Here is a 14,942-nt window from a genome sequence, read left to right as displayed (position 1 = left end):
GTGCCCATTTTGGCGAAGCTGGAAGAAACTGGTGTGAAAACTCCAGAAGTTGCAACAATTTTGTGACTTTTCAAAGCTTTTCCTCCACTTTTTGGGCATAAAAGCTTGGTGAATCAAGGCCTCTCTCTTTATATTAAGCCCTTACACCGCTTGAAGATTGAAAGAGTTTCCTGAAACATCCAGGTGTGTTCTCCATGACTCATCCGCTCAGATGCTATTCACGGACTTTTTATTGGGCATGTTGCAGTGAACATTTGAAATCTGTCTCAGTCTTTGTTTGCCATAGAAAGAATGCGATATATATATATTTTTTCATTTCAAAGCCATAGTTCACAATTAAATGATCAATGTCTCTGAAAGATTGTTATATTTTACACATTTAGAAAAGCTGATAATTGGTGAATGCGCATTCATTTATAAGCATGATCATTTGCCCTTATGATGCTGCATGGAGGACAGAATGGGCTCCTATTCCCAACAGTTTTCCACCAGAGTGTTTTTAGTGACACAAGGGAGACCTAACAATATTAATCAGGTGGTTTTAATGCTATGGCTGATCGATGTATGTGTGCATATTCTGTTCTGATAGTTACGCTTCCAATTCTTGCTTCATTTTGGCAAATTCATCCTTGGTCATGGAGCCTTCGCCTTCTCCAAGTTTCTGCATTTTGTCTCTGGGACCATCGAAATCAGGTTTTGCAGGAGATGGTGGTATCTACAAGTACAACGAAAAAAAACGAAACCTCATGTAATTGTTCTATATATGAACAAGCGGATTGTAAAATAGCAAAATACCTAAATGTAGGCAAAGCACAGTAAAAACTTTCATTTCTACACACTAAGAGGAAGCAGGTCTAGAAAGCCTGGTACAGGCAACAACCGAGAATAAAGGTTTCCTAACCCTAAAATCAACACAAAAAAGGGATTTTCCCATAATAATCTTTATTAATAATAATCATTATTTTTATATAGCGCTAACATATTCCGCAGCGCTTTACAGTTTGTACACATAATCATCACTGTCCCCGATGGGGTTCACAATCTAAATTCCCTATCAGTATGTCTTTGGAGTGTGGGAGGAAACAGGAGAACCAGGAGGAAACCCACGCAAACACAGGGAGAACATATAAACTCCTTGCAGATGTTGTCCTTGGTGGGATTTTAACCCAGGACTCCAGCGCTGCAAGGCTGCTGTGCTAACCACTGAGCCACATATGACCTATATCCACAAAATAAGTGATACAAGAATAGGGATCTCATGGCCCGCACTTGAATGGAATAGAGGAGGACAATGAGCACCACCGCTCTACGCAAGGTCTATACAACAGATGGAGCCAGCCAAGCAGGGCGATCACAGAGTAACTGAATGGGTCAGCAGTTGCCATGCTGGTCCACCATGGGGGCAGCAATCAAACACATATTAATTATCCCGTGATTAGATGACAAAGGTGTTTTCCTATAATCTAAATGTAATAATCCAACACATTAAAGGGGGTGTCCAGGCATCTAATATTAATGACGTGTCCTTAGTATAAATCATTATTAAAACGATCTAGATCTAAAAGCCGCCACCCCTATTGATCAGCTTTAAGTAGCTCAATGGAGCGGGACAGCGCAGCCCTATTCAATGTGTAGCAGCAGCTACACTGATCCCACTTTTCAGGGGCTGATCTTGACAGAACTGCACAACCTATTGACTTGTGTTCCCCATTTTAAATTCGCCAAAAAATATATTTTAAGAGTAGCTAATAGAAGACAAATATTCACCTTTGCAACAATGCGTATTATAACTCCAACTCCTTGTTGTTAAAGTGGACGAATCTGGTGCGGGACGTGGAAGTGGAGACCAATGCTCATCAAATTCATGACGAGTGACGGCATTTGCAATGCCACAACTCTTACTCCGGCAGGGAGGCACGCCACTCGTCAGACACTCCTGATTCATCAAAAGGTGTGTGCACTCCACCCAGTCCCCTCATCTAGACAACCGTGAAGATTGCCCGTCTTGATGACTAGAGATTTATAGATTGCTGTGACTATATATTGTAGGAAAGCCAGGTAGGCTGAAATTAAATACTGGCAGTACAGGTTCTGACTAGATGCACCTGGATAGCCATGAATGGAACCAGGCCTTGTATTCACTGGTCAGTCAGCTGGGGAAGATGAGCAGAGAGGATTTGTGTTGGAGCTGGAGAGAGCCAAGTCAGAATTTCTCTGAGACTACACAGGCCATGTGTACCAAACTTCAAGTATCACTAGTTGCTATGGACAATAGCGGTTTTCTTTGACCGAACTGGGACTTGGTGAGCCGCGTTTGAGTCACCATTGAATGTGAGCCCACAGAGCCTAAAGCAGGATGTGAATTGCTGTGTGAGTGAAACCCTGTTGTTATTGGTGTGCCTTCATTGGAAAAGGACTGATTTTTATTACTACGTGTGTAAAGAGCTGCACAAGTTTAAAGAGTTCAATAAACCTCACACTGCTTTGGCACAGGAATCCAGTGCCTGTGTGAACTTTAGTGCCTACCTGAGAGCATGGATCCCTACAATTATTATATATTTGTATACACACGAGTTATATCATATAATTAATATTATAGAATTTATATAATATAATGTATTTTTTACTTGTGGTAGGGTATATACCCTGTTGGCATTAAGGGACTCACAATAATTCCGGCATACTCCTCAGTCTCAATAAGGGCGTCATGTAACCAGAGGAAGTCTTCATGTTGACGGGTGACATTAAACTCGGGGCTCTGAAAGGTGTTCAATGTGGTCTGAAAAAAAAACAACAACAAAATTTAAAGTTCAGTGCTACAGATCAAAATGTTTATCTTGGTGTGTTTGGCTCAAATACTGAAAGGTTTTGGCATCAGACACATTTTCTTTGACCGGACAGTTTTAAACATGTAATTAAATGTTAGAATCTAAAAATAATCTAACTAAGGCTATAAAAAAAACAAAAAAAAAAAAAATAAAAATAAAAAACACATGGTCCATGTCTTACATCTTTCGCTTTTCTCCTCTGTTTCTGCCTATTGCAGCTATAACCTGCCACAAGTTTGCACATGAATTAGCTTCATTGTAAAGTAATGGGGTTAATCCGCAGCTTTCCCACGCAGAATCTGCACAAATAATATGAGATGTGGATTTTGAAATCTGTAAATCGCTCATCATTCGGCACAGATTTTTTTTTAACCCCTTCACCACTATATGGCCACGCAAGGGCTTGTTTTGTGGGACGAGTTTACCATACTGTGTACTGGAAAAACGGGAAAAAAAATTCAAAGTGCCATTCTACAATGTTTTTTTTTTTTTAAACCATATTCACTAAATGCTAAAACGGATCGGCCGTTATGATTCTCCAGGTCACTGAGTGCTTAGGTACCAAGCATGTATAAGTTCTTTTTTAATTAAATGGTGAAAAAAAAAATCCAAAGTTTGCATTAAAAAAAAACATATATATATTGCCGTTTTCCCGAGACCAGTAGCGTCTCCATTTTTTCGTGATCTGGGGGCTGGGTGACAGCATATTTTTGAATGCCGAGCTGATGTTTTTATTGATACCATTTTGCTGTACATATGATATTTTGATTGTCCATTATTGCATTTTAATGTAATGTTGTGGCGACCAAAAACAGTAATTCTCACGTTTTTAGTTTTTTTCTCATTACGTAATTTACCAATCGGATTGTTTTTTATATACCAATAGATCGGGCGATTCTGAATGCAGCGATACCAACTAGGTGTATTTTTCTTTTTATGGTTTTATTTTGAATGGGTCGTATCGGGGGATGATTTACACTTTTACATTTATTTTAAAAAACTTTTTTTTTTTTTACTGGCTTTAAAAGTGGCCAATAGTAGCCCTGCTATGTATAACTAAAATGCTTACCTGCTATGAGTGCCAGCTACTGGGCAGCGCACATAGCAGTTCAGTGATGACAACCAAAGGGGTCTCCTGCAGACCCCGGGGGTTGTCACACCAACTCATCAGTGACCCGCAGTCATGTGACACACGCACTGCTGACATGCTTCTGGCATGATCATGTTAAATGCTGCTGCCATAGATTGATAGCGCCATTCAACATGTGAACAGCCACGGGTGGATCACGATTCCACCCGTGGCTGTTAGGGGCAGATGTCAGCTGATGAAATCAGTTGACATATGCTGGAAAAATTGCGGGCCCATTGCCTGAGCCTGTAACAAACATTGGTAGGCGACCTTGGACGTCCCTATACTTCCAAAACTGTAATGGAGTTAAGGCGAGGTGGCAATGGATTAACTTCTTAAAGTTAGGGCTCTTGCACATGACTGAGTGCAATCTGTGCAGATAGAACTCGAACCAATGTTATTCAATGAGGTAGTGCAGATGAGCAATTCTTTTTCACTGCCTGAATCTTCATGTGAAAAAAAAAATAATGAAAAAAAAAAATTTGCAGTATGCTCAGTTTTCCTATGAAAACTCGGATGAGACTCACCCATTCAAGCTTATGGGTGTGAGACAAAATCACATGCCACACCATAGCATCAGATTTTTACGGCTACATTACAATTCTGTACTAAAAGGAAACTGCAAATGTTCTTGTAAATTATTAATAGCTGCAGAGTAAAAAAAAAACAAATTGCATACGATGGATTGCACATGGACGACAAGTGAGAAAAAAATTGGCCCATTATTCTGGATGAAGCTCAGTGATCTTTTATACTGTCGTAATAACCTACCCCTTATAGCAGTGATGGCGAACCTATGACACGCGTGTCAGTGCTGACACGCGTAGTCATTTTCAGTGACACGCCGGCCGCGGCCCCATAGAAATTGCTTCTTTCCCAGGGTCTGAAGGAGAGGAAACTCTCCTTCAGGCCCTGGGAACCATATTAATGTGTAAAATAAAGAATTAAAATAAAAAAATATTGCTATACTCACCTCTCCGACGCAGCCTGGACTTCAGCGAGGGAACCGGCAGCGTTGTTTGCTTAAAAATCGCGGTTTTCCTTCCTTACTTGAAGTCCCGGCTTGTGATTGGTCGCGTGCCGCCCATGTGACCGCGACGCGACCAATCACAGCAAGCCGTGACGTAATTTTAGGTCCTTCAGGATTTTAAAATTACGTTCCGGCGTTGTGATTGGTTGCGTCGCGGTCACATGGGCGACGCGACCAATCACAAGCCGGGACGTCACGGGAGGCAGGACACGCGCGCATTTTAAAATGCGTGCGTGTCCTGCCTCCCGTGACGTCCCGGCTTGTGATTGGTCGCGTCGCCCATGTGACCGCGACGCAACCAATCACAACGCCGGAACGTAATTTTAAAATCCTGAAGGACCTAAAATTACGTCACGGCTTGCTGTGATTGGTCGCGTCGCGGTCACATGGGCGGCACGCGACCAATCACAAGCCGGGACTTCAAGTAAGGAAGGAAAACCGCGATTTTTAAGCAAACAACGCTGCCGGTTCCCTCGGTGAGGTCCAGGCTGCGTCGGAGAGGTGAGTATAGCAATATTTTTTATTTTAATTCTTTATTTTACACACATTAATGTTGTTTCGATACCGATACCCGATACCACAAAAGTATCGGATCTCGGTATCGGAATTCCGATACAGCAAATATCGGCCGATACCCGATACTTGCGGTATCGGAATACTAAACAATGGCATCCGATTCGATTTTTTATCGGATCGGATGCCATGCAGGAGGTCTGTGGGTCCAAACAACAGAGCTCCGGTGCAGAGCGTCTAGGCCTGGGACTTCCGGTAGGCCAGGCGCAGCTCCCGGAAGTCCCAGGCCTCTGCGTCGGATCTGTGTTGTTTGGGCGACATTGCGCTGCTCCCTGCTGCGCCGACCAGAAGTCCCAGGCTGCACCGACCAGAAGTCCCAGGCTGCACCGACCAGAAGTCCCAGGCTGCACTTCTGAGGCCTGAGGAGATAGCTGTCTGGAGGCCCTGTGATTGCTGTCTGGAGGCCCTGTGATTGCTGTCTGGAGGCCCTGTGATTGCTGTCTGGAGGCCCTGTGATTGCTGTCTGGAGGCCCTGTGATTGCTGTCTGGAGGCCCTGTGATTGCTGTCTGGAGGCCCTGTGATTGCTGTCTGGAGGCCCTGTGATAGCTGTCTGGAGGCCCTGTGATTGCTGTCTGCAGGCCCTGTGACTACTACAGCAACCATCATCCAGTGAACTGTGGGGTGTCATTGGCCATTACTGAGATAAGTGAGAGGGAGGCATCAGTGATGGCGAACCTGTGGCAGTCCAGCTGTTGCAAAACTACAATTCCCATCATGGCTGGCCATTCAAAGCAAAGGCTTTGGCTGTGAAGACATGATGGGAATTGTAGTTTTGCAACAGCTGGAGTGCCACAGGTTCGCCATCACTGGAAGAATTCCCCCTCCCCCTCACTTATCTTAGTTCACGGCACCCCACACAAGTTAAATAATAGCAAGACCAACAAAAGAAACCAACTGACAGATGAACAAAGAAGTCACTAAGCAGGTAAGTTAATTCTAATTATACATATTTGTTATTTAAACTATACATGTCGCAAAATTATGTTTTTTTATCAAAGTGACACACCACCCAAGTTATGCTCGTTTTTTTGGCGAATTTTGACACACCGAGCTCAAAGGGTTGCCCATCACTGCCTTATAGGTATGCAAAAAAAAGATGGAACTCTTGTTAACACTGGCCAATTCTAGGGCGCTTTGGCAGCCATTGTGGTCACCATCTGGAGCCCTGTAACTCAAAATGCCCAAGAAAAAAAAAAAAAATTATAACCAAAACACTGCGCTGCCCATTCACAAGTATCTCACCTTTGTATGGACAGTAAACTTGACTTTGTCCCGCTCGCTAAGTGCATCCGGAATATCAATCAGCAAAGATGGGTCGGTGTTGAGATCCACAGATACGGACCTGACCTGAAGGATGAAGAAGAGCACATGTTAACTGTAGTGACACGCAAGAAATTTTTGTTTATTATCACCTGGTAATGCACATAGAAACATCACAGAAAAACAGCTGGAAGGTGAAAGTCAACCATCTGATGCGAATGGGGGACTCTCCTACATGATACACATACAGGTACATGATAGAAGGGGTGCACTTTTAGCACAGGTCTGTATCTTTCTTTACTGCTACCAAGAAGAGTGTGAAAGTGTGAGCCCAGCGATTGGCAGCAGCGGTGAGAAGCACTGTAATCGTGAGGTCACTGATGCAGCCAGTAAACTACGACCGGGAGCACGTTCCCTGCTAATCCAGGTAAGAAGTGAATGGAGATTTGTCAGTTCATATTAACGTCCATTTCTATAAAGGTTACAGAAACCGCATAACAGGCTTCCATGTATATTTCCAGTACAGCCAGTATAACAATAGAAATGAATAGGTAACGCCACACACGGGCGCCAACTCTGCATTCATTTCCTGTTTTAACAGGTGTGACGAGAGACCGGTTCTGAGGTGGAACCCCCAATTATCATACATTAATGGTATATCCCTTTAAAGAGGCTCCCAAATAGCAGCATAAAGAATATACCATGTCATTCTATATACAAAGATAGAAAGGAGATGGTACATCTGGATTTCAAAAAATACTTTTCCTACACTGGCCATTTTTATTTTTCCCACTGAGCAACATAGCACCGAAACCAACTTAGGTTGGACAAGAATGCCCCCAGCAAAAGGTTCCTACAGAAGTCCCCTTTAAATGTTTACAAATACTAGGAAATGTCCATGCTCCCCAACTCACTAGTACATTGGCGTGCACAGTTCCTTCCGGTGACCCCATTTCCATGCACTAAATGTGTGAGAATAGAACTAGATAAAACATGTCGCCAGAACGCCACACTATCTTACACATACCGGTGTATGCGTCTTTCCGTACGAAGCCGGGATGGGGGGCGCCTGCGCCATGTGGTGCCAGAGTGAGCGCGTGCACATACCGCACTACAGCCCCATTTGGTTTTTTAAAAAACACTCACTGTGTGCGAATTCGCAGACTGTCTTCAACAAAATGGCGCCATTTTATTGAAGAATTGTACTACAACTTCAACATAGTGTTCACGCGCCGGCCATCGCCATTATCCCTATGGCCAGGACGTGTGCACTACCATGACGACATTGCAGTACATTACTTCAATAAAATGGCGCCGGAGTCAGCACATGTGCATAAAGCGATCTCAGGCGCCATTTTATTGAAGACACTATATATGGAAATTCACATGAGTGGTTTCACAAAAATGACACTCGATAGCGGAAGATGTGTCCTTCTGTCTGAAGTGAATTAGTGTGCAATTTTGCAGACACAGTGTCTTCAACAAAATGGTGCCGGATATTGCGGGATACGCATGGATTGACTTGGGCACCACACCAGAGTCAGTCAATCCATGCGCTGGCGTGTGCTCACTGCTATGTTGAAGTTATAATTCATTAGTTCAATAAAATGGCGCCGAGTCAGCGTTCGTGCATACTGTGATCTCCAGCGCCATTTTATTGAAGACAATATAAAATTTACCAATAAAAACACTCACCAGCCGGGCGCAGAACGGGTTCAATAGCTAGTTCAGTATAACCTCAGCAGAGCCTTATAAAGACTGGTAGAAAGTGATAGCCATCAGGTGGAAATGCACGGATAAAATACTTCCTGTTTTAAAACACTGGATACAGTGAAAGTTTAGGGAACGGATGTCGTAGAATCAGAAAAATCTGTTTCCTTTTCCACTGAAGACTAAAACTAAACAGGAATCTGCTGAATCAAGGAAAAAAAATAGATAACTGAAAAGAATCAACATCCTAGAAGATAAATGTCAGGAAACCGCTGGATGGGGCACAGTCCGCTCCAACATATAAGGCTACGTTCACATTTGCGTTGTGCGCCGCAGCGTCGTCGCCGCAACAAAACGCATGCGTCGTGCGGCCCTATCTTTAACATTGGGGCCGCATGGCGCCGCATGTACATGCGTTGTCATGCGTTTTGGTGCGTCGCACGCCGCATGCGGCGTTAGGGCGCACCTGTCGGGGCGCGGCAAACGCAACATGTTGCATTTTTTTTGCGGCGCAGACTTTTTAAAAAACGCATGCGTCGTGTTTGCGTCGCTTTTGCGTCGTCGATGCGCCTTTTTTACCACTGATTTGTATTGACAACGCAGACGACGCAAGTACTTGCGTCGTGGTGCGTTGTACGACGCATGCGTTTTCCAATAAAAATGCCAAACATCGTCTAGACTTTGGGGGGGCGCATGCGGCGCAAAACGCTGCGTTTTTTGTTCAAAACGCAACTGCGTTTTTGTTTGCGTTGTGCGTTGCGGCGCCGACGCTGCGGCGCACAACGCAAATGTGAACGTAGCCTAACCCAGCTCCTCACTGTGCAGAAAGCATACAGAACTGTAACCCTTCAGAACTGGTTAATACTGACATATCTTAATATACAGTGCTGCCCCTGGTTACACAAGGTTAATATATAAAGGCCATCCCTGGGCCATCTGAGCATGAAAATATATTCAAATGGAGACGCAAGTAATGCACATCACTGTTCTTAGTCTATAGGACCACTCCAATCAGAACGTGCATTTCACTGTTAAAATGTGTGATGGATCACGATGATCAGCTAGTCTGTTCATCACACCAAGGGCAAGTAGATCCCATCAGTGGGCTCCATTTACTGCATTCACTTACTGGTTTGCCTAGTAGTAAATCTCTGCCGTAGCACGCTACTCTCGGCCCGTGCTGTGCGCACCCCGCTACCCTCGTCCCATTTAAGCTAATGCATTGGACTCCAGGTGGCCATGGCTTTATTTTACTCTTACTATACACTGTGGGTACCATATATAACCCCAAATAAGTTCCTTTGGATAGTCAAACCATTGGACAAAAGCATCTCACAATATAAGGGAAGTTTCCAGCACATATCGCGCAGGCAGAATGCTGAAGACCTGCCCACTAAAAAGAAAGTATTCAAAAGTTACTGAGCATAATAGGACAGATCTTAAACATATTTGACTAGAATGTAAACTAAAAGCAGTTTTAAAATTCTGTGGGGATAAGGGCAGTAAGACTAGGGCTGTGGAGTGGGTAAGCCAAACCTCCAAAGCCTCAATTTCCCCAACTCGGACTCCACAGCAAAGGTCACTACTGAGCATGTACATAAAGTGCAGCACAGATTCATCTCAGCTAAAAGCAGAGATCCTTAGATTAGGAACAGAACAGACATTTATAGGACATTTCATAACTTTCCCAAATTATTATGGAAACATTTACATCACATCCTGCACTGAACTACTGTACCAAATGTATTATTTAAGTCGGTCCATTTTATACCAACTCCACAGTCCTTGCTGCAAGACCATGTTTTACAAGTTTTGTGAGAAGGGATCAGTAAACTTTAAGGGTAAGTGCACACAGTAAACGCTGCGGGTTGGACGCAGCGTCCAGATGTTATAGCATAGTGGATGGGATTTCAAGAAATCCCATCTTCACTATGCGCACACAGACGTCCACGGCTTCCCTGCAGAGGCGGACACGTGGCGCGTCTCTTCAGACCGCAGCATGTCCATTTATCTTGGAGAGATGCGAGCCTCCACAAGATAAATGTCACTCGTACAATGTATTGGACATGGTGATTCCACGCGGTTCAATGAACACATGCGGATCCACCTGTGTTCAAAAGCCAACAGCACTTTGGACACAGCAGACAATTACTGAACGTCTCCACATACCCCAAGGTTTTGCTCCATCTGCATTAGTTATGTTCCTTCTTATATTCATTTTAAACTTCCAAATGATTAGCTTGGCTATGTTCACACGTTGCGTTTTTGATGCGTTTTTACCCTAAGGGAAACCTGCTCTCTTTGCTGTAAGAAACGTCTCAAAAAAGCAGGATTTGCTTCGTTTTTATTGTGTTTTGTGCTGCGTTTTTCGCGATGTTTTTGTCTGGGTGCATTTGTCTCTTGTACATGCTGATCAAATTTAGTAAAACAAAAAACAGGGATTTTTGTGTACTCACCGTAAAATACTTTTCTCTGAGCCACTCATTGGGGGACACAGACCATGGGTGTATGCTGCTTGCCACTAGGAGGCTTACACTAAGTTAACACAAAAAAAAGTTAGCTCCTCCTCTTAAGCATACACCCTCGTGCTGGCTCCCAAAGAACCAGTTCGGCGCAAAAGCAGTAGGAACAAACAGTAACAACATAGAGTACAACACGTCAACTTAAAAGAACAGTCAAAGCCATATAAGCCATTAGGCTAACAGGGTGGGTGCTGGGTTCCCCAAGGAGAGGCTCGGAGAAAAGGATTTTACGGTGAGTACACAAGAATCCCTGTTTCTCCTTCGCCTCATTGGGGGACACAGACCATGGGATGTCCCAAACCAGTCCCTGGGTGGGAAAACAAATGCAAAGGATTAGGCTTCATGCAATAACTGCCTAAATGTGTGCCACCGCTGCCTGCAGAATTCTTCTGCCCAGACTCGCATCCGAAGCCTGAGTGAATATTATAGTGCTTTGCGAAGGTCTGTAAAATGGACCAAGTCGCAGCTTTACAGACCTGCTCCGCTGTTGCCTGATGCAGAATGGCACAAGAAGCCCCCACCACACGAGAGGAGTGTGCTCTGATCCCCACTGGGATGGGCTTACTTCTGACTCGATATGACTCCTGGATGGTGGAACGAATCCACCTAGCTATCGTGGCCTTAGAAGCGGCAAGACCCTTCCTCTGACCTTCCGGGAGAACGAACAGAGCATCTGTTTGTCTGAAGGACACCATCCTTGAGATGTACCTTCGGAGAGCTCTGACCAGGTCCAGAGTGTGGAGAGCTCTTTCAACCCTGTGAATAAGGGCCGGACAAAAGGAAGGAAGAACAATGTCCTCGTTAAGATGGAAGGACAAAACGACCTTTGGCAAAAAGGACGGCGACGGCCTGAGGACAACCTTGTCCTGATGGAAATTAAAGAAAAGCTCCTGGCAGGATAAGGTGGCTAATTCCAAAACTCTTCTGATCGATGTGATCGCCACAAGAAGGCAAACTTCCAGGACAGAAAAACCAACGAAATGTCCTGAAGCGGTTCAAAGGGAGGTTCCTGAAGGGCACTTAGCACCAAGTTGAGGTCCCAAGACTCTAAAGGCATGCGATAGGGAGAAGCGACGTGTGACACCCCCTGAAGAAAGGTCTTAACCTGAAGTTTTGACGCAATGCGTCTCTGAAATAAAGACCGATAGAGCGGAGATTTGACCCTTGAGAGAGCAGAGTGGCCGACTGGAGTCCATACCAGCCTAAAGGAACTCTAAAATGGTGGGAAATGAGAAGACGAGAGCGGAAAGACCACGATCCTTGCACCAAGCAAAAAAAATGTTTTCCAGGTATGGTGATAGATACGAACCGATGTGTGTTTACGGGCACTAACCATAGTGGAAATGACCTGCTGAGAAAACCCAGCTTGGGTCAAGACCCAGGATTCAACGGCCACGCCATTAAACACAGGGCCCCTGAGCTCTAGTGGTAGATCGGCAGCCTCCAGGGTATGTTGCTGACGAGGCATACCAACTCTGCCAACCACGTGCGTGTGGCCAATCGGGAGCGACCAGGATCACTGGGACTCCTTCCGCCTTGATCTTCTTGATTACTCTGGGGAGCAACGGTAGAGGGGGAAAAATGTACAGAAGGCAGAATTGGTGTCACGAAAGAACCAGAGCGTCGACACCGATAGCTCTCGGATCTCGAGACCTCGCTATAAACTGGGGAACCTTGGCATTCAGTCTGGACACCATGAGATCCACAACTGGGATCCCCCAGCGAAGACAGATCTGGTTGAAGACTTCCGGATGAAGCTCCCACTCCCTCGAGGTGAGACCCTGAAGGCTGAGGAAGTCCGCCGTCCAGTTTTCCCCTCCTGGAATATGCACGGCTGAGATCACCGAGTGGTTGTTCTCTGCCCATCGAAGGATGGGAGTTACCTCAGACATGGCCGCCCTGCTCCGGGTACCCCCTTGATGATTAATGTATGCCACAGCCTTGGAGTTGTCTGATTGAATACGGATGGGGTGACCCGCTAAAAGATTATGGAACTGTTGCACGGCCAGCCGAATAGCACGGATCTCCAGAACATTGATCGGTAGCTTAGATTCCTGAATTGACCAGCGTCCCTGAGCAGTGTGGTGGCGGAAGACTGCTCCCCAGTCCGAAAGACTGGCATCGGTAGTCACCACCAGCCATTGAACGGATAGGAAAGACTTCCCCTGATTGAGGGAAGAGTTCAACGTCCACCACCCGAGAGCCTGTCTGACCTGAAAGGGACAAGTGGCACCTGTGGTTGAGAGAGAACGGGTTTCTGTCCCAAATTCCCAGAAGGGCATGTTGTAGGGGACAAAGGTGCAGCTGGGCAAAAGGGACTGCTATCATTGAGGCCACCATCTTTCCTAGCACCCTCATTGCAATCCGGATGGAGTAAGGGGAAGACTGACGAAGCGCTCGGGCTCCTTGTTGAAGGGCTAAGACTTTGTCTGGAGGGAGAATTACCAACCCCCCGAGATGATTCCAAGGACATTCCTAGAAAGGAAATCTGTTGGGCTGGGACAGGAGAGGATTTAAGTTTATCAGTCAGCCCAGGCAAGAAAGGGTATCCGCAAGTAATGCGAATGGACTCCACGCAGTCGTGGAAAGACAGACCCTTGATCAACAGGTCATCCAGATAGGGCAGAATGACCTGAGAGTGCAGGATGGACATGACAGCCACCATGACCTTTGTGAACACTCTGAGGGACATAGCAAGGCCAAAGGGCAGGGCCGTGAATTAAAAATGCTGGTCGCGAATGGCGAAGCACAGGAATCTCTGGGGAGGGGGAAAAATCGGAATATGTAAGTAAGAGTCTCGGATGTCGATTGAGGCCAAGAATTCTCCCTCTTCCAGGGAAGTGATAACGGAGCGCAGAGATTCCATGAGGAAATGACAGACCTTGTCTTGTTTAGAAGTTTGAGGTCTAGTATGGGTCTTACCTTTCTGTCCTTCTTTGGGACGACGAAAAGGTTTGAATAGAAACCCTGAAACCTTTTGCTTTCTGAAATGGGGACAATGACGCCATCGTGACGCAATGGCACTATGGCTCAGGAGAAAGCATTTGCTCTTGCCTCTGAAGAGGGAGGACGATAGGGAAAGAAACATGAAGGGGGGCGCGTAGCAAAGTTGATTTTGTATCCGGACGACACCAGATTTCTGACCAACTCGTCGGAGACGACAGAAAGCCAGACCTGACGAAAGAAGTAGGCGGCCACCTACCCTGCCGGTGTTGACCGAATAGCGCTGGTAGTCAGCGTGAGGAAAATCTCTGAGACCTAGAACCTTTAGGTCTCGACTGCTTGGGTCGGGACTTCCAATGCTGGTTAGGTCTGAATGAGACCCAAGCTCCTCTATCCCTTCGTGCAGAATGTCCTGAAGTGGACGAAGTAGTGGTAGTGCCCAGCCTGGAGTGGAGCGAAAGGAACGGAACGGGATTTGTTGCAGTCTCCGAAAGGGATGCAAGGGATGCCTAAGTCTCTGTTGGGGAGGAAATTTACTCTTCCCTCCCATAGCATTGGAGATAAGCTGATCTAGCTTTTCTCCAAATAAGCAGCTGCAGCGCCCCAGAGTCCTGGTTGCTGCAGTAATATTATTCTTCCACCAGGGGGAGTGATATTACGTCTGATGGTACTAAAGGAGTTCATCTTTCCAGATATCACAAAACAGACACCACACTTCACACTCCAGTCCACCAGGGGGAGCCTTGTCTCTATCTATTAGGACACTCCTCACACTAGGGTAAAACTGGTGGGCTGGATAGAAAGTTAGTGAGAAGCTGCCTGGGTTTGACCCAGAGAGGACCTGTCAGGCAGACAGTAGGAAAGGAGGAACATCTGAGCTGCAGAGAGAGGGTCCTTGTCAGGGGTGGGATCCTGACAGAGGCCTAGCACGAGACAGAAAGATACG

The 14,942-nt window shown here is 45.6% G+C and overlaps 1 protein-coding gene across 1 annotated transcript in view; it reads right to left on the bottom strand.

Moving 5' to 3' along the window:
• The window catches only part of SNX5 (sorting nexin 5), a 99,450-nt gene that overhangs the window by 34,486 nt on the left and 50,022 nt on the right, over nucleotides 1-14,942 (bottom strand). Inside the window, exons 2-4 of the mRNA XM_077282833.1 lie at nucleotides 6,804-6,908; nucleotides 2,669-2,779; nucleotides 594-715 (exon numbers count right to left, since the gene is read on the bottom strand). Coding sequence (XP_077138948.1) covers nucleotides 594-715; nucleotides 2,669-2,779; nucleotides 6,804-6,908 — 338 coding nt within the window. The remainder of the gene's footprint in view (nucleotides 1-593; nucleotides 716-2,668; nucleotides 2,780-6,803; nucleotides 6,909-14,942) is intronic.

Source organism: Ranitomeya variabilis, chromosome 2, assembly GCF_051348905.1.
Source record: "Ranitomeya variabilis isolate aRanVar5 chromosome 2, aRanVar5.hap1, whole genome shotgun sequence".
Classification (NCBI taxonomy): domain Eukaryota; kingdom Metazoa; phylum Chordata; class Amphibia; order Anura; family Dendrobatidae; genus Ranitomeya; species Ranitomeya variabilis.
Note: the sequence above shows the minus strand (reverse complement) of the source record. Positions and strands in the feature narration are given on the sequence as shown.